Genomic DNA, 19,328 nt, shown 5'->3' on the forward strand with positions numbered 1-19,328 from the left:
ACTCTGGGAGTTTGAGTAAATCCCTTCGCAACCAATCACGCTTTATACGTGTGTACCTTTCCATCCACGTCGGTCTTCTTCTTGAAGATCCATTTGCACCCAACGGTCTTACGTCCGGGCATATTGTCAACCAAATTCCAAACTTGGTTATCATACATGGATTGGATCTCGCTATCCATTGCCTCTTTCCATTTCGCAGACTCCGGGCCTGCCATGGCTTCCTTATAGATATTAGGTTCATCAAGGTTTATTAGTGTACTATCACTAATATACGTGTCCCCTTCGGTAGTAATATGAAAACCATACAAATGGGGTTGAACTCTAACTCTTTCGAAACATCTAAGAGGTAATGATACGTCAATCGGTTCAACGGAGTTTCCTCCTTGGGTTGAGCGCCAGCGGTAGAGGTTCCTTCATCTATCGACTCTTGAATCTCTTCAAGATCGATTTGCCTCCCACTGTCTCCTTGGCTAATGAGTTCTCGCTCTCGGAAAACTCCTCTCCTCGCAACAAAGACAACATTGTCCTTCGGTCTATAGAAGAGATATCTAAAGGATTTCTGTGGGTAGCCGATGAAAATACATCGCTCACTACGAGGTTCGAGCTTGTCGTGAGTATCTCATCTTACGAAAACCTCGCAAACCCAAACCTTGATATGTGCTAACGAAGGAGCTTTCCCCGTCCACATCTCATGAGGTGTTTTAGCAACCTTCTTAGTAGGGACTCGGTTAAGGATATGGGCGGCAGTCTCTAAGGCATACCCCCAAAAAGATATAGATAGCGAAGCACGACTCATCATAGAGCGAACCATGTCCAACAAGGTTCGATTACGCCTTTCTGCCACACCATTCAATTGTGGTGTCCTAGGTGGCGTCAGTTGTGAAACTATTCCACACTCCTTGAGATAATCGTGGAATTCAAGACTTAGGTACTCTCCTCCTCGATCGGATCGAAGCATCTTGATCTTCCTGCCCAATTGATTCTCCACTTCATTTTTGAACTCTTTGAACTTTTCAAAAGTTTCTGACTTTTGCTTGATTAAGTAGATATACCCATATCTACTATAGTCATCGATAAAAGTCACATAGAAGTGGTTTCCATCCTTCGTGGTAGATCTAAATGATCCACACACATCGGTATGTATGAGGTCCAATAGACCCTCACCCCTTTCGCACGTACCTGCGAAGGGTGACTTAGTCATCTTTCCAAGTAAACAAGACTCGCATGTGTCATCTTCCCTAAGGTCGAATGACTCCAACACTCCATCCTTTTAGAGTTAGGATATGCGTTTCTTGTTGACGTGTCCAAGATGACAATGCCATAAGGATGCCTTATCCATACTATTGGAAGAATCCATACATAAAACATCATTTCCTAAGTTATCAACAATCATAACAGTTTCATAAATTCCATTACATGGTATAGCTTCAAAGTAAAAGACACGATTCAAATAAGCTAAAATAGAACCATTCTCATTATTAAAAGAAAATCTAAAACCTTGTCTAAACAAACCATGAAATGAAATGATGTTTCTAGCCATTTCTGGCGAATAGCAACAATTGTTCAAATCTATAGATAAACTATTCCTAAGCACTAAAGAATACACTCCAATCTTGGTCACAGGCGACGATCTTCTGTTCCCCATGATTAGATTTATTCTTCCATGCTCCACGTCTCTACTTCTTCTTAGTCCCTGCACATTAGAACAAATGTGGTAACCACAACCGGTATCAAGAACCCAAGAAGTATCATGAGATGAATCGTTAGATTTAATTGTGTATATACTTGGGAAAGATGGCTTGATCTTTCCCTCCTTGATGGCTTGCAGGTACTCCGGGCAGCTTCTCTTCCAATGTCATATCTTGTGGCAGTGGTGGCACTCTGCCTCCTTTGGGTTAGGGCATGGCTTAGCGGGATCAACTTTGGTCCCACTAGAAGAGGCACCATCTCGGGCTTTCACCTTGCGATAGTTCTTTGACGAAGCCTTCCTCTTCTTTCCCTTTCCTTGTCCAATTGTCAAGACAGGAGCGGCGGGTGGATTGGGAGTTGGTGCAACAGACTTCTCCTTGAAGTTGCTCCCAGCGACCCTCAAGAGACTTTGGAGTTTGCGTAGGGTGACCTTTTCTTTGTTCATGTGATAGGTCATCCTAAATTGATTGTAGCTTAGAGGCAAAGAGTGAAGCACCATGTCGATCGCCAAGTCTTCCCCAAAGTCAACGTTTAACTTGCGAAGGCGGTCGACATACCTTTGCATCTTTTGCAGGTGCACGGTAAGAGACTCTCCATGACCCATCTTAGCGGAAATCATGTTAGTGAAAATCTCATAACGCTCTTGTCTCGCGTTTTGATGGTATCTCTCCAATAAGTCTTGGTGCATTTCGTACGGATACATGTCCTCCTAGGACTTTTGGAATTCGGGGTTCATAGTCGCGATCATGATGCAATGTACTTTCGTTGCATCACGTTCGTGAGTTTCGAAAGCGGTCATTTCGGCGGGAGTAGCGATTTCGGGGTTGATTTTCTCGAGCTTCTCATTGAGGACATACTCCTTATCCTCATAGCAAGCAATCGTGCGAATGTATCTTATCCATTCGCTAAAGTTCGTTCCATCAAAGGTGACCTTTTGACAAAGGCTCATCTCGCAGCAGTGTTGTTAGCGTTCGACATCTACAATAGAAAGGACAAAGATTGATTAGAATGTGAATCCCTAATTATCACCCAATAAGAAAAATTAGGGCTAGGATCCAACAACAATATTTACATATTAGAAAAGGGATGCCGTAATCTAACATGCAAACAATTTGAAGGTAAGTGAATGACGATTCACTAATTCTCCACCATGAAAAACGTAACTTTAAGTCCTAAATGTATTGAGAATTCCCAGGTTCGGATGAGATTCATTGAAACTTTTCAATGGCATGTTTAAATCTCGATACGCACCTCTTGTTTGTGATTGGGATACCGAGGATCACAAAGCGGGTGTGAATTACCATGCAAATTCACATGGTGCCTTCATTGTAACGATCACCTATTCGATGTGCCGGTAAACCACACACGCTCCATCGAACTATGATAAACAATGAATCACCCTTTGCCACCTTCACTTAGAACCAATTAATGTGCCGGTAAACCACACATGCTCCACTAACTTCTTAGCAAGGTGCAAAGTGTAATTTCATGGGATTGCATCAATTCACTTTTCCTAAAGTAACTAAGATTGGGAAATTTTAAGAAAACATGTAGTTACTTTGTATTTCTTATTATACTTTTAATGAGAGGATGAGGTTTCCCTATCCTACCCGTTCGGCTAACGACCCTCCACCGATCAAGCAAGCGGTGGGTGTGAATGTACACCCATTAAGCGCCATTTTATAGGCAGCAACCTTATACCCACCTTATAGACCGACTAAGTGAATGAGGCCTACTAACGGTAAGACATCATTTAAGTTATACATATATAGATATTAATCTTGTAATATTATATAAGTATAGGGTTGGATTTTAAACTTGTAAAATTCTAGGGTTTGAAATTTAAATTGTCTAAATTAAACTTTTAATCACAAAACGTAAATTTCAAAACTTGAGGGTAAGTTTTAAACATTTAAAACATAAAGGATCAAATAACAAATAATTCAAATTAACAATTAATCAAATAATTATCCATATTTGATTTCTTAAAAAACAATTTACCAATTTAATCAAAATAATTAATAATTATCATATAAGGAAATTAAATATTTTATTAATTGATAAATATCTTCAATTAGATCAAAAATATAGTCATATATATCATAAAATCGGATGTGGGTTGATCTAATATGATTAAGGTAAGTTTCCATAAGATAAATATGAAAAAATCCCGTTTTTGGCTCTTCCTGACGCTCGGACTCACCGAGTACCCAAACTGGACTCGCCGAGTCAGGCCAACTCCCCGAGTCCACTATGGGACTCGCCGAGTCCATGACTCAGAACCACAAAATTCAAATTTTGCAGTTAGCATTCAAACAATTAAGCATCAATTTAATAGAACCAATCTAGGCTCTGATACCATTGATGGGTTTTGTACATAAGAACATTCCTATGTGCGCATACAAACCCTAATGCTTGGATCTAGGTTTCTCTAATTAAACATGCATTGAATCCAAGACTCCTAATGGCTAATTAGGTATAATAACAACACAAAATCAGAGTTAGAATCATACCTTGAAACACTTGTTTGATCTTCTTGTTCTTGGAGCTTTAGAGTCATAATTATCACTCCTCTAATGGCTTACAAACACCAACTAGCAAAGAGAATGATTTGAGAGAGAGGAGAGAGAAGGAAATTGGCCATGTTATCCTTGCTGTAGAGGAGGTGCCGATTTCCTATCCCAAGGGGTCTATTTCTACTTGTAAGGCTCCTAGGGTTTCACCCTTAAACCCTAATTGGATAACTTAGACTCTAAGCAATCCCAATCCTTTCCATAGATAAGCCATGGACGATTTTATGGCTATCCTTAGCCCTAGAAATCGTCCACACTCTATCATAAAAGGATTTACAGCCCAAAGTGTAACTATCAAACAATTGACAGTTTATACCCTCTTATTTAATTAATCTCTTTAAGTCACCAAATTAATACTAATTAATCTTTGACTTATATTAATCAAATAACAATATTATTATTCATTATATTATTCTCATAATAATATCCATTCTCTCATAATAAATCATCCTACCAAGTTGCTATGGTGAAGGCAACCCAAAAGGACCATGCACAATCGGGTCAAATACTTACCTAACATAGTTGCAGCCTTAGACACTATTCCAACAATGACATCCCGAGTCTTTTAATGAAATACATTTCTAAGGAAATGCTTTTGATAACTCTTTATCATATTATTGTTTTGGGACAAATTCCACAACTCTTTTATTAAAATGTTACTCTGATTTTGTAATAAAGTATAAATAAAAACTGGTCTTTTCTGGCTGTGATTTTGGAGATGTCACATATATGAACCTCAAGTAGCAATGGACTTTGTGCCAATTCCTTAGGTCAATCCTTAGGAACGAATGAAGGAAGGATAGTCAATTCTTAGGGTAAAACCTTAAGAAATAAAGAAGATAATGGGGATGGGTAATTGGGTTAATTTTTTGATGATTGAATATAATAATTATATTATTGTGGGTTGAAAACCATATATGCTCACCAGGCTCCCAAGCCTGACCCACTACGTTTTCTTTGCATTACAGGTAATGGCACGAGAGCATAAGTTGGCTGACATAACGAGAGATTTTGGATTATAGGCCGGTAGTTATGAATAATTGTTGTAAGGTCTACTTTGTTCTATTTATGCTTTTGGTCTGTATTGAACATGAAATCCAGAGATTTTGTTATATAATGAAAATACATTTCTTTAAAGAAATGATTTAATAACACTTTTATGTAAAAATATTACTCTGATTTTCAAACAAAGCATAAACAAAACCGGTCTTTTCTGGCCGTGAAAATAGGGATGTCACAGTTGGTATCAGAGCATTTGTTTAAGCGATCTATGAATTTGTAGGATTTCTAGACTTAAACTTAGAATGTTAAGTAATGATCGTGAGGAGTGTGTCTAAAATATTTTAGGTAGTACACCTAAATTGACACAAGCACTAGTTTATTTTAGGGATGATGCCTAAAATGCTTTTATGTGCTAAATGTTTTGTGTGATAGTTATATTGATGCTATTATTTGTTTGGATCTATGGCTTGTTGCCGACCGGATCTGGAAACCTTATTTGAGTAGGATTCTAAGCGTATGACTACGATATTAGAACTAGAAAGTAAACATTTCGGAGTGATAAAGAGATTTATACGTTTATCATAAATGAAGTTTCCCTAACCTAAATTCTCACCCAGTGCACTGAAAAGTGTGTAAGACTGCGGGATAGCCGTAGCATTCACTAGCAACCAGATAGTGTGAGAAAGTGTTGTAAGTCTGCAGGTGTAGCCATAGCATTCACAAGGTTGACAGACAGTGGTAAAGTGTTGTAAGTTTGCGGGTGTATCGGTAACATTCACAAGGTTGGCAAACAATGTTAAAGTGTTGTAAGTCTGCAGGTGTAGCCATAGCATTCACAAGGTTGTCACATAGCGATAGAGTGTTGTAAGTCTAAGGGTGTAGCCGTAGCATTCACAAGGTTGGTGGATAGTGTTAGAGTGTTGTAAGTCTGCGGGAGTAGCTGTGGCATTCACTAGGTAGGTAGATAGCATGATTGTGTTGTTAGATCACGAAGGGAACAACAGTACCCACCAGTTCAGGTGCAACAGTGAGGGCATGGAAAATCCACATATTGGTTTATGGATTTCCTCATATGAATTAGACCTAGTTAAGACAACGAAATGACCGTAGGAACACCACTATAGTTATGGGATCAGGGAAGCAATGGACCGTAAAAGGTCGTTTGTGGTGCAAGGCTACCTTTTAGTTATGTAGTAGTCACCTTTAGCCTTGGAATTAGTGACGTCAGGACTCGACGTATGGACCCGATCAGTTAGATCATAAAGTCGCTAGATCCATTGTGGCAACATAACTAGTGGTAACTATTGATAGACAAGGATTTCGTTCGGAAGTCGCATGGGGTGACTGTGAGATCACTCTTGGCTCAGCAACCGGGTAGGAATTCAACATTTCAGATAAGCTGGAACCAGGGGGTCCGATAGATTTTGGGAAGCAGCCATGAGGCAGTATACTGTTTTAAGCAGTTCAATAATTCAGGCAGTTTATTGCTTCATACAGGTTCAGTGTCTCAAGCAGTAATGGTATTTTAGGATCTTATGTATGGTTAGAGTAACAAATTGTTGGGTAAATGTTAAGTCACAGTGGGATTCAGCTATAATAATTCTATATGGGTGGTCTATCAAGGAGTCAGACAACCCTAAGAATGCTGATTTGAGATGGAGTAAATGTGACCATAATGCTAGGTATTTGTGTATCTTTGGATTTTAGAACCCGGTGAGGAATGGTACGGAATGATTTCGAGGACGAAATATAATTTAAGTGGGGGAAAGTTGTAACACCCCATTTATTAAATAAATAAATAGACAAATTAATGAATGAATAGTAGCCCTAAAATCAATAATAATATAGCAAGGTGTTGGTCTTGAGGAGTTAATTGTTACAATTTTAGAAGTTGGGGGTTAAAACTGTAAGTTTCAGAGTGGTTTGTAAATATTTATGAAGGCAGGGACTGTTTGGTAAATTATTGGGACTTAATTTGAAGAGATTTTGGAGGCTGAAGGACTGAATGGTAATATATGGACTTCATTGAAAATAATTTGTAGAGGAAGGGTTGTTTGGTAAGTTTTGGACCTTAAATGAAATGAATTTATGGAATCAGGGGCTAAAGGGTAAATGCTTGATCAAAGTTGAAAAAGATCCCATGGGAAAGGACTAGACTTGTTTAATATGCAAAAGTTTGTATGGGAGTGGGACTTAAACTCGGTATCCTCTTTACCATCCTATTACGTTGCCAAACCCTAACCCTAATTGTACACCAGCTGCCATGTGTGATGTTGAGCCACCACCACCACCTTCGTTTACTATTCTGATCAGACAGGGCCGCCTGCTGCCTCGCCGTTAAGCACCACCACAACATGCTTTGCTACTAGAGACATAATGTGAAACTGGAAACTTGAAGCCAAACCTCGTACACTACCGTCGTCGGTGACTGCGAAGATCCGCGAGTTCATGGTCGTTGTTGCATCTCCTTCCACCAGTAATTTACTCCCTTCGCTTCTTTCATCATTTTCTCGTGTCCAAGTCGTCGTCATTTCTCCGAACGGTTTCCCCTTTCGTTAAGTCCTTCGGCTGCCATCTGCCACGTTAAGGATGAGGGCGGCGTGTGTTTCACTGCGTTTGTTCGATGCATACTCAGCTTAGAGTGGCGAAGGAATGCATGTCCAGTCGAGTGTGTGTGTATAGGCTGCCGGAAATCGCAAGCAACCACCATAGCAGCCAACCATGGTGGCTGTCACCACTTTCTGCCGCCACCAGCCACCGTGAAAGGTGGATGTATGTGTGATTTATTGTGTTTAATTGTGGGTTTTATGGGATTATGTGGAATGATTCACGTTTGGCCAGATTAATCAAGGGAAAAACCCATCGCTACCACCGTTAGGTGGTGGCTGCCACCGTGTGCCGCCATCGATGACCACTGCTCGAGGTGACACTGGGTGGTGCTCGACTTAATGAAGCCCTAATTGACTTAAAAGCCTAACCTTTTAACTAACTTACATGTGCTTGGGTTAGAAACCCTAATTAGTGTTTAGAAAAAACCTAATTTTAGAAAATGTTAGTTTTGGATTGTCGGGACCCGCGTTTGAACCAATGGACTGAAGTTATGACATATCGATTCCATTGTATGTTGACCTAGTGGAGTAATAGACTTAATTGGTTAAGTACTTAATGGGTTAAGTTAGAACACTTAACCCTAATCGTCATTTTATGTAAAAACCCTAATTTGGTTTGGGACTTGAGTTGGGCCTTTTGTTTGGCTTTGGTGATTGGGCTATTGATGGGCCGTCCAAGAACAAGTATATGGACTAGAATATTGAATTGGGCTTTTTAGGATAAGGCCCATTGGAAAAGCTTGGGCTCAATTTTGAAAATTAGGCCATAGATGGGCAATAGTTGGGCCTTGATGATTATGAGATATTGGGCCGGTGGACTGCAAAGTGTTTGGACCAGAATAAATGGTTGCGCCTTAAGTTAAGACCATGTAGATTTTTGGGCCCAATTTGGAAAATCGGGCCATAATCGGGCATTGTTTGACTATTGGTATTTTGGGCTTTCAGAGTATGAGTTTGAGCCTTAATCTTGGACCAAACTAGGTTAGGGGTAAAATGTTCCTTTTACCCTAGTGGGGATTTTAGAGTTATGCATTGGAAACCTAAATGGTTAATTGGCTTTTGTTTTGATGTCGACAGTTTGGGGATCTGTCAGCCATCAGACCGAGATTTATTCACGGGACTTCAATAGTGGGAGGTGAGATTTCTTCAGTAGAAACGGGTCTAAAGCACCAAGGTCGGCCCATATATGTGATATGTTAGTAGCTGAGTGTGGGCGGGGCCCGAACCTCATAGTAGCTGACTGTGGGCGAGGACCGAATCTCGTAGTAATATTTGAGTATAGTTATGTGATTGTTTGATAGGAATAGATATACTTGTTTTCTATATGATACTTGTATGCCTGTTAGTAGTGGAGTGTGGGCGGGGCCCGAATCTCCTAGAAAGCGGAGTGTTGGCACCGCCCGAATCTCCATGAGAGTGAGCGGGGCCCGTATCTTCTAGTTGCATGTTTTGTGTTTGGTATGTGGTAGTTTTAGGAGACTCACTAAGCTTCATGCTTATAGTTTTCAGTTTTGGCTTCAAGTACTTTCGGTAGTAAGAGAAGAGCTTGGGATGAATGCAGTGCACACACTATTTGTTCAGCCTGTGATGTTTATAAACTCTGATATATTTGACAGATGTTATGATATTCTTGAGATACAAGATTTATGATTTTTATTGTTGAATGACAATTATGGTTTTATTAAAGATTTAAAACGAAAATTTTAAATTGTATTTTTGGGGAGGTTTTAGTACTGACCTCCGCAGCAATACGCCCCGCGTACTCCCTTGGTACCCCCGCGTACTAGGGTTCCCTCTAAAACCCTAAGCACTCCAAAGGCCATAATTTCATCGATCTAAGTCCGTTTCTGACGAACTTTATTTCCACAAAAAGGTGAGGAGAATCCCTATACTTCTAGCAACCCATCAAAGCCTTAAAACTCCCTGAACCAAACCCAAAATTCATAAGGGACTAAGATGGCAAATTAAAATTATGCCCTTGGGCTCCAAAACACCATCGAACACTCGGGTCACTTAAAATTTAACACCCTTATCTAAAAAGTGCCATATCCTTTCTTCCCCAAGATCCCAAGTCTTATGATAACTGATGATCGGGCTGCAACCCCGGCTAATGAAGCGTTTCGAAACCGGGTGTTACAGTCTAATAACTTTTCTATAAAGTCCTAGCCACATACCCTTACTATAATTTATAAATATCCAATATTTTACATTTAAGTGTATTCTTTTCAAGATCTCGATCTTTACTCTTTTTACACACATGCATTTCCATTTGTAACTTTTCTTTATATAACTTTTTTAAAGAGTGTTGTTTTGCATGCTCTTTTGATATGACATAAATCAAATCTATCATCAATCCCTCATAACTTGATTTAAATAACACCCTTTTGATTTGACATAAATTAAATATATCCTCAACCCCTTCTAATATGATTTAAAGAACCCATTTTGATTTCATTTATTTTGCCATTTTCTTGTTTTGTTTCATTTGTTTTGTCTTTTGTTATCTTTTTATTATTATTGTCATTATTATTATCTTAATTAATTTTGTCATTTTGTTTTTTAGAAAACATCTTTTATATAGTTGTTGTAACGCTCTGACTCTCATGTGATAATTTTATGGATTTAATTTTCATAAATTGCAAGGTATACTCGACAAGTTGGATGCCCTGACTCGTCGAGTGATTGCGGATTGAGCCACGTGTTTAAGTGACCTACTCGCCGAGTCCAAGATATGACTCGACGAGTAGGCTGGAGGATGAAACCCTAATTTTTGGGGTTTTTCACCCTATTTAAAGGATCACAATCCTCATTTAGCCCCCCTTATAGCCTCTTGAGAGTCCAACAAACCCTAATACATGTATGCTTCATTATTATGTGTTTCAAGCTTTGGAAGGTGGATATTTGTGAGGAGAGCTTGGAGAGCAAGTGGCTAAAAGCAAGGAATGTGTGGGGATTTGAAATCTACCTCAGTTAGCATCTTTTGGAAGGTATCAAGTCGTTTCCTTGACCTTATTTCATTCTAGATCTCATTGGGTTAAAGATATAGGCTTTTCTAGTATATGAAGAAGCTATTCTTGGGTATGAGCTAAGATCTGAAGTTGTAGCTTCATATCTGAACTCTCTTTGGTCTCTAAGTCCATAAAGTTTTCAGCTTTAGTAAATATAAGCCTCTCCTTAAGTGTAAAACTCCATTGCAAGCTTGGTTTTGACATTTTAAGCCTTGTATGCACGTAAAGTTTTCAACTTTACATGATAAACATGCCTTGGGAAGCTGGATCTGCAATATGGGACCTTAACATGGCTTAAAAAGCATCTGAATGGATAATGGACTGAAGGGACTTGGCGAGTTGCATGGCCAACTCGGTAAGTTCGATGAAGATTGTCATGCAAGGACTTCTACATCGACACGACGAGTCACTGGGGTGACTCGGCGAGTCAACTTGGGTTTTCTAGACATTTGGACACGCTTGGACTCAGCGAGTTGCAAGTCAGTGGGGGGTTTTCACGACTACGCGAGTTCTGGAAGGACTCGATGAGTCAGTGACTGCACTCGACAAGTCGGGTTAACTTGGATTGTTGACCTTGATCATTGACTTTGACTTTGACCAAGGGTTGACTCTTTGACTTCTGGGGCATTTTGAGAAGTTGGAAATTTATGAGTATGGTTCTATGGTGAATATAGGTGGAGGAGTTTGTGGCGGTGATCCGAGAGTTTGAGCTTATCTTTCGAGTCGACAGTTGCGAGGTGAGTTATCCTCACTATACTCAAGGGTCTAAGGCACTAAGGCCAACCCTTTTCGAATTGTTATCCTGATATGTTATGCTTTTATGATTTGTTAGATCTGTATCCTAGTAGATACGATCATATATGTTGTTATGATTTGTTAGATCGGTATCCTGGTAGATAGAATGATATATGTTGTTATGATCTGTTTGATCATTATCCTTGTAGATGGGATGTTATATGTTGTTATGATCTGTTAGATCAGTATCCTGGTAGATAGGATGTTATATGTTGCTATGATTCGTTAGATCAGTATCCTAGTAGATAGGATGTTGTTATGATGTTATGATATGTTAGATCGGTTTGTCTATCTATAGACTGTTATCTGTTATATGTGCACATGTTTGTTTGGCGGTTGAGGCTTATCTACTTTGTGCGAAAACCAATAGACCTGGGCATTCCAACCTGTTGGTTGTGGGTCGAGCGTATTCCATCCCGAGGATGATTGGACTCATAGTATGTAGTTATTCCAACCTGTTGGTTGTGGGCTTGGGGTATTCCATCCTGATGGATGATTGGACTCGTAGTATGTTGGCATTCCAACCGGATGGTTGAGGGCCTGGGGTATTCCATCTCGATGGATGATCGGACCCATAGTATGTTGTTTGTCATTGTATGTGTATTGTTGTGTGTATGGGTATTTTGAGGTTAACTCACTAAGCTTTCGGGATTACAGTTTTAGTTTATTGTTTCAGGTTCAGCGGATGGCCGCGGGAAGGCAAAGGTGTGACCGTACACTTCCTCAAATGATATGGTTTCTGGGAACTCTGATGTATAACTATTTTGAAAACCAATTGTAATGACTAAATGGTTTTAAAGGACCTAAAAAGTTTAAAATTGGCTTGAATTTTGTGGATGTTACAAGTTGGTATCAGAGCCTTGGTTTGAGTGAATTGGAGGAACACTCGTGTGAATCCAGTCTCAAATAAAGGAAGGATTTTCAAAATGATTTTAAATGGTTTTCAAAATAAGTAAAAGAGGATGCAAAGTGTACGATCAGTCGGAGCCAGTAAGTAGACCCCAAAATACCATAAAATCATTTGATATTGTGATATGTTAGAATAGCATGCTAGTACTAGGCTAGGGATCTTCAGGAATTGCATGATAGGATTGTTTAATTACATGATGCCTGCTAGCCTAGGGTTTTCCTTATATGAGATTGACATCATTACTGTAGTTGCTTGTGTATGCATCACGGTTGTACATAATTAAGATCTTATAGCCTAAGAATGTTTGGTTTGGCCTTATGTTCTGTTCTTGTCAGATTGGGGGCTTAGGGTAAGATCGGCTATTCGAAAGTCTATAGGGTCCAACATTATGTATGGCTAGCATACACGAGCGCTGCAGGGTTGGTGGAAGTTTCATGGATGAGTGAGTAATGTGAGGCCAGTAGGCCAGTTACGAGATATTTACCATTCATCTAGGAGTGAGAACTGAGCGCTCGCTATGATTATGTATATTGTTAGGGAGTTGTGATGATACTTGAGACAAATATGGGTAAGTGTAGAAGGTAGTATGGGTCCGTACTACCGAAAGCACAGGACCCATACGTGTATAAAAGGAAGTCACAACCCCTGGGGTTTAGTTGGAAGTTGGATCCCTGTTATTGTATGGATTATCCTAGATCTTTCTGGTGTATTATCAGAATGATGGTTAAGAGATGTTTTGAGACTGGATCTGGATCAAGATCGGGAGCTGGCAGCCAAGATAGGCCAGTATTGTTAGAGGATCGTGTTAGGGAGATCATCCGGGAGTAGGTGATCGAGATCGTTCGGGGACAGGTTCTGGAGATGATTGGGTCTTTCAAGACCGTCATGGTTGAGTATTTCTACGAGCGCTATGTAGCCATTGCTGAGACGGCTGCCGCAGCAGCTTCAACAGCTGTAACGACGGCAAGGAGAGGAGCTGGTCGAGCTTTTCAGTATCGGGACTTGTTGTTGGGACATATTCTGATGAGCAGGGACTGCAGTTACTTGAGACTAGGGATATGTTCTGTACTCGTTACATTCTGCAGGTTGAGCGGGAGAGGCTAGCACAGGAGTTTATGGATTCAAGGCCCGGGGGTTTGCTCGAGGCCGGAATGTGAGTCGCGGGTACTCCGAAAAGGAGTGGTAATTATGCGACCTATTGGTTGTGGGCCGTGAGTATTCCATTCAGAGGATGATTGGACTCATAGTATGTGGGCATTTCAACGTGTTGGTTGTAGGCCTGGGGTATTCCATCTCGATGGATGATTGGACCCGTAGTATGTCGGCATTCCAACCGGATGGTTAAGGGCCTGGGGTATTCCATCCCGATGGATGATTGGACTCATAGTATGTTGTTTGTCATTATATGTGTATTGTTGTGTTTATGGGTATTTTAGGGGGTAACTCACTAAGCGTTCAGGCTTATAGTTTCAGTTTATTGTTTTAGGTTCATCCGATGTTATTTTTTTTGTTTGGACTATCACTATATTATTATTTTTTTGTTTGAACTATTTCTTTGTTATTTTATGGTCACGTTTATCCTTATGTTATTTTTTGTTCGGATTAAACATGTATTTTTTCATTCAAATTAATCATGTTTTATTTTTTGTTTTTGTTTAAAACAAAATAATAAACAATTATACGTGTGTTTATGTGTGTGTTTTATTTAACGGCCAAAGAAATCGTTACAAAATAATATCACCGAATGATTCAAAATAACAAATAAGACAATGAGAGCCTAAACGAAAAAGTTACAATGATGATAGTTTGAATGAAAATAAAATAAAACAATGTTAATCCAAAGGAAAAAAAAATAACATAAGAATATATTAGATAAAATTAATCTTGAAAGTATATAGGTGATTTTGCATCTAAAAAGTTAAAGAAATATATTTTCTTTATACTAGTTGTTTTTATAAATGTTATGGCTATATTTATGTGATAATATTATTAATGACTTTTACAAATAGTATCTATTTCCGAATATTTGTTATATGTATGACTTAGATATGTTTTTGTATGAAATTAGGTTTAATTTAGACCGGCAATGTATAGATACACTTTAAAACAATTATTTCTATTAATCTTTTTGCACCATAATTGAACTACATCAGCTACTTGAATTGCTACGCTTGTTGTCCAACACTGAAATCAGAGACATGGCTGACTCGTAGACATGCAGGGGAGAGAGAGGAGTTTTGTGTTTTATCGGTGGAATCCCTATGCAGCATCACGTCGAATGTTTTCTCAAATCCATAAGCGGTGAACTTTCCTCGGGTAAAAGAGGTGCCTATAAAAACTTATGCATTTTGTTGAAAATTTTTGTCAAGATAGGATCCTACATGTGTTAACCTTATCACATGTCACATGTGGTCTCCTCTATACAAGTTTTGTGTATTTTCGTTACTGGAATGCACTTTTGAGCTTAATGTTTGGAATCAAATTCAAATTAAAATTGGTGTGGTTGGATATTCATGTACAAACCCCACTGAATCAGTTCTATATTCACCTTGATCAATTATAATGGCAAATCTAAAAGGACGACAATGCTTATCCATTCTACTTTGATGGCGACGTTATGAAATATTGGTGATCAAGAAATGAAGCTATTTTCAACAATATGAAACCATGTACAGTAAAAGTTAACCAATAAAATCTTAAAAAATGTTTAGACAATCGAGATTGAATCACAGGCAATTAGTCGAGGAGCCTATATGCATTAATTAACAAAATATACTCACACGTTTGTCTGATCAGTTACACAAATACTATAAATGATTAAAATATCACCGTTATAACATGCATGTTATAATCATTAGCTTATAGCATTATTAGTCATTAGATTACAACACAGATTTTAACTTTATTAACTTAGATTGTCTAAACGGCAAAATAATAATGTGTGGGAAACTTTAAACTTGAAATATATATCTAATCGTTATTACAAACCTTATTAAACCAACTAAAAACCTACTTACTCATTATTATATATTTATAGTAATAGTTAGGTAAAAACATTAGTAGAAAATATCAGTTTATAACAATGTTTTAAAACCCGGGTTTTTAGTTGACCCGGTGTGATGATCGGTTCACGGATCAACCGGTTGAACCGCCGGGTCAACCCGGTTTATGATCTTTTTCTATTTTCATATTTTTTTTCATGCATAATCCATAAACATATAAAACTAATAATTTGATGTCCATAAAGTTTAAACATTAAAGAAACCGCAAACGGCTCGTTGTTTTGGCGTTCGATACTTGTATCCAACTATCCAAACCCTATTAAAACGGGTCAATCCGGTTTTAACCGGTTCGACATAAACGGTCGAACCGCGGTTTAGGGAAAACCCGGCCGGTTCGATCCGGTTCGTATTTTTACAAAAAAAACGGTCTCAATTGACCCGCCTTCTACACCGGATCACGGTCCAACCGGTTCAACCGGCCGGGTCGACCCGGGTTTAAAACATTGGTTTATAATATAAAATAAAAGAAATTAATAATTTATGTTTAAAGGAAATGTAAAACAATATTAGATTCATCAACAGGGTCACTGCATGGTTATATTCGCGATATACGTCTCCTTTCCTTATACATTTTATAACTCCCAAGACTTTTCATAATAATAATGATAATTATCTAATAATAATAATATATTGTTATTATTACATAATATATATTGATGATTCTCGAAGTGGGTGGAACGAAAGGTTCCTAGCAAAATTATCACAATATAATAGCATAAACACGTACTACACCCCAATCGCGACCACAATACCCAAAGTCAAAATAGCACACCTACTCCCGCGCGCACATTACAAAATGGCCTACTAACTTCATATCATCGTCCGAGAAATCCTCTAATCATACGAGACATGGTTAAGTTGACCGAAATCTCAAAACCTACCACAACTCAAAAGCGTAGCACTTCATGGGGTTTCAGCCTCCTGTTTTCCACGGTGGCCATTGTTGTGGTGGCAATGCTTGTCATCCAGCTTGATACTTACGAGACAGTAGCATTTCCGCTCCAAGAAGTCAGTGAACCAATGTACGTACCAGCCAGAAAGAACTCAGCGAGTCTTTCTGGGGTGGAAAAGGTGGGGTCCGGTCTACTGATCGGACCCGAGGATATAGTCTATGAACCAAAGTCTGGGGTCATATACACCGGTTGTCACGATGGGTGGATCAAGCGAGTCACATTGAGTGTTTCGGTGGCGGACTTGGTGGTGGAGAATTGGGTTCACACTGGTGGCCAACCGCTAGGGCTTGCGATTGATGAATCTGGTGATGTTTTTGTGGCGGATGCTTATAAGGGGCTACTTAAGGTAAGTGTAGATGGTAAAATTGAGTTGTTAACTGATGAGGCCGAGGGCATAAAGGTTGGGTTGGCAGATGGTGTAGTGGTTGCGAAAAATGGTATGGTTTACTTCACGGACGCGACGTATAAATATAACTATCGGTCCGCGTTGAATGACCTAATGGAGGGTCGCCCTCACGGTAGGTTATTGAGCTATGACCCATCGACAAAAGAAACGAAAGTGATTGCTCGGGACCTCTATTTTGCTAATGGTGTCGAACTTTCACCCAATCAAGACTTTGTGATCTTTTGTGAGACATTCATGTATGTAATACAAGTATTGATTCATTGTATATCTAATTTATTTATTTTCATTTGTTACTAATGATTTACTAGCAATGGATTCAGTCCGCTGATCAATCTGGTTCTAAAGTCATCGAACTGAATCCATTGTTGCTACTTTATTTTCTAGTAGTTTTATGATTTTAAAACTTGTATTTGTTATCGATTATAGGAGAAGGTGCTCTCGGTACTATTTACACGGGGAAAAGAAGGGATATATTGATGTTTTCGCAAAGAACTTACCTGGGTTGCCGGATAATGTACGATATGATGGCGATGGGCACTATTGGATGGCACTACCATGGGTAATTTAGCTTCTTAATAACATGCTTTTTCTAGCAACTATATAATTTTCATCTTGTGACATGCTTTCTATATATATATGCAGGACAATTCCCTTTTATTTACGTATACACAGAAATATCAATTTGTGCGCAAGATTTTTGCGTTTACCCTAAAGCACCTACGTAAAATGCCCGATCTCATGAAATTTGGTGGAGTTATTGTGTTAGATTTGGAAGGAAAGGTGGTGGGAGGGTATTATGATGAGACATGGGGAATGACATCATCCGGAGTGAAGATCGGGGAAAGTTTGTACTTGGGTTCGGTCGCAAAAACATACATAACACGTTTAAATCTTACTCAACATCCTCTTAGATTGATTTCTTGATGTAGACCTGTTCTGGTTAATTATTTAATTATAAAGTACAGCTATATACTCGTAATCTATTCTTGCTTTTCTTGATCTATGCACTGCAAATAGTCAACAATATTGCCTTTTAGAAATGAAAGCTTTAGGGACCAAACTGTGTCAGCATTCGTTGCTCCGTTTGAGGATATATAGTTTTGTAATTTAATACAAGGGCATTATTGTAATTTACCTAGAAGATTAGTTAGAGTTTTGTTTGCAAACGTCTTTGGTTAGTTAGTCTCTAATTTGGCAACATAGTCTCTAGTTCATGTACATAACTATGGAGCATAACCATGGTGGTGTTTGTTTTTTTCAAAACAAAAATCAATAAAGTTTGGGGATCACATCTGCAACCTTCTGAAAAAGAGATAGATCAAATGGTTGCAGCCTGTAATAAGAAGTTTGTTTGTTTTTAATGTCTGCAGGCTGCTGCAGTAAACTAAAATTTTAATTAAACTAATTTTACAAATTGAAAATAAGTTTTCAATACTGAAAGTTTAATAATCTCAGTCTTAAATCATTGAAAGAATACTAAAAAGAACATGTAAAAAACAAAAATATAAAACTTCTAAAAAATGTAAAAGAAGCTATCAATTTTTTTTCAAAAAATACTAATTTTAAATAACATAAAAAAAATTATAAAAAAAAGTAATATTGTAAACAAAGTATAGAAAATCCATAAAAGAATCACACATGTTAAAAAATATACAATCAAAACTGAAAAATATTATTAGAAGAAACAGTAAAAAAATTAAATTAAAAAATCAAAGTTGTAAAAAAAATCAGTTATAAAAATTGTGGAAACTATAAAAAGAAATGTATCAGATTCGTAAATCAAAGTTTAAAAGAAAATCGAAGTTTTTAAAAAAAAAATCAAGTTATACCATATTTTCTAAAAAAATCATTTGGAAAAAATAAAAATTGAAGTGTTTGAAGATGCAAGTCAAGTGTTGCGTGGAACAAAACACGCGCAGAGGTTTTGTAGTACGAAACCTTACAAAAAAAACTGTTGTGAAATGGCAAGTGTTGCGGGTGCTGCGTCGCATAGCAAAAAGTGGTATGAAGAGGTTTTTTTAGAAAAACAAACAACACCTATGATTGGTTTTATTTTCTACAATTAATCAATGAAAAGTGTTTTGAGCTTTCTCTCTTGTTTTTCTCATAAACGTTAACATGGTAACAACTTGATCCAATTTCGTCTTCCGCAAATTCTTTCAATTTCCCGCAATCAAGTCTGGATCAGAGATTCATTCCCCTCATCAAACATCAACTAACGTTTTGTGCCTGTTTTTATCTTTGATCTTTTTATAATCCAAGCTCACACTGTTTCCAACGTCTTCAAAGGAATCAGATTCACACCATGAAAACATTCCATG

General features: G+C 38.2%; 1 protein-coding gene across 1 annotated transcript; it reads left to right on the forward strand.

Moving 5' to 3' along the window:
• The first annotated feature begins 16,486 nt into the window (after positions 1–16,486).
• Positions 16,487–17,969, forward strand: LOC145012410 (protein STRICTOSIDINE SYNTHASE-LIKE 5-like). The gene is made up of 3 exons (XM_078971214.1): positions 16,487–17,243; positions 17,434–17,566; positions 17,650–17,969. Exons 1-3 carry the CDS (start codon positions 16,498–16,500, stop codon positions 17,929–17,931), a joined length of 1,161 nt encoding a protein of 386 aa, XP_078827340.1. The 5' UTR covers positions 16,487–16,497; the 3' UTR covers positions 17,932–17,969.
• The last annotated feature ends 1,359 nt before the right edge of the window (positions 17,970–19,328 follow it).

The sequence above is a fragment of the Lactuca saligna genome, chromosome 8, assembly GCF_052625555.1.
Source record: "Lactuca saligna cultivar CGN05327 chromosome 8, ASM5262555v1, whole genome shotgun sequence".
In the NCBI taxonomy this organism is placed as follows: Eukaryota; Viridiplantae; Streptophyta; class Magnoliopsida; order Asterales; family Asteraceae; genus Lactuca; species Lactuca saligna.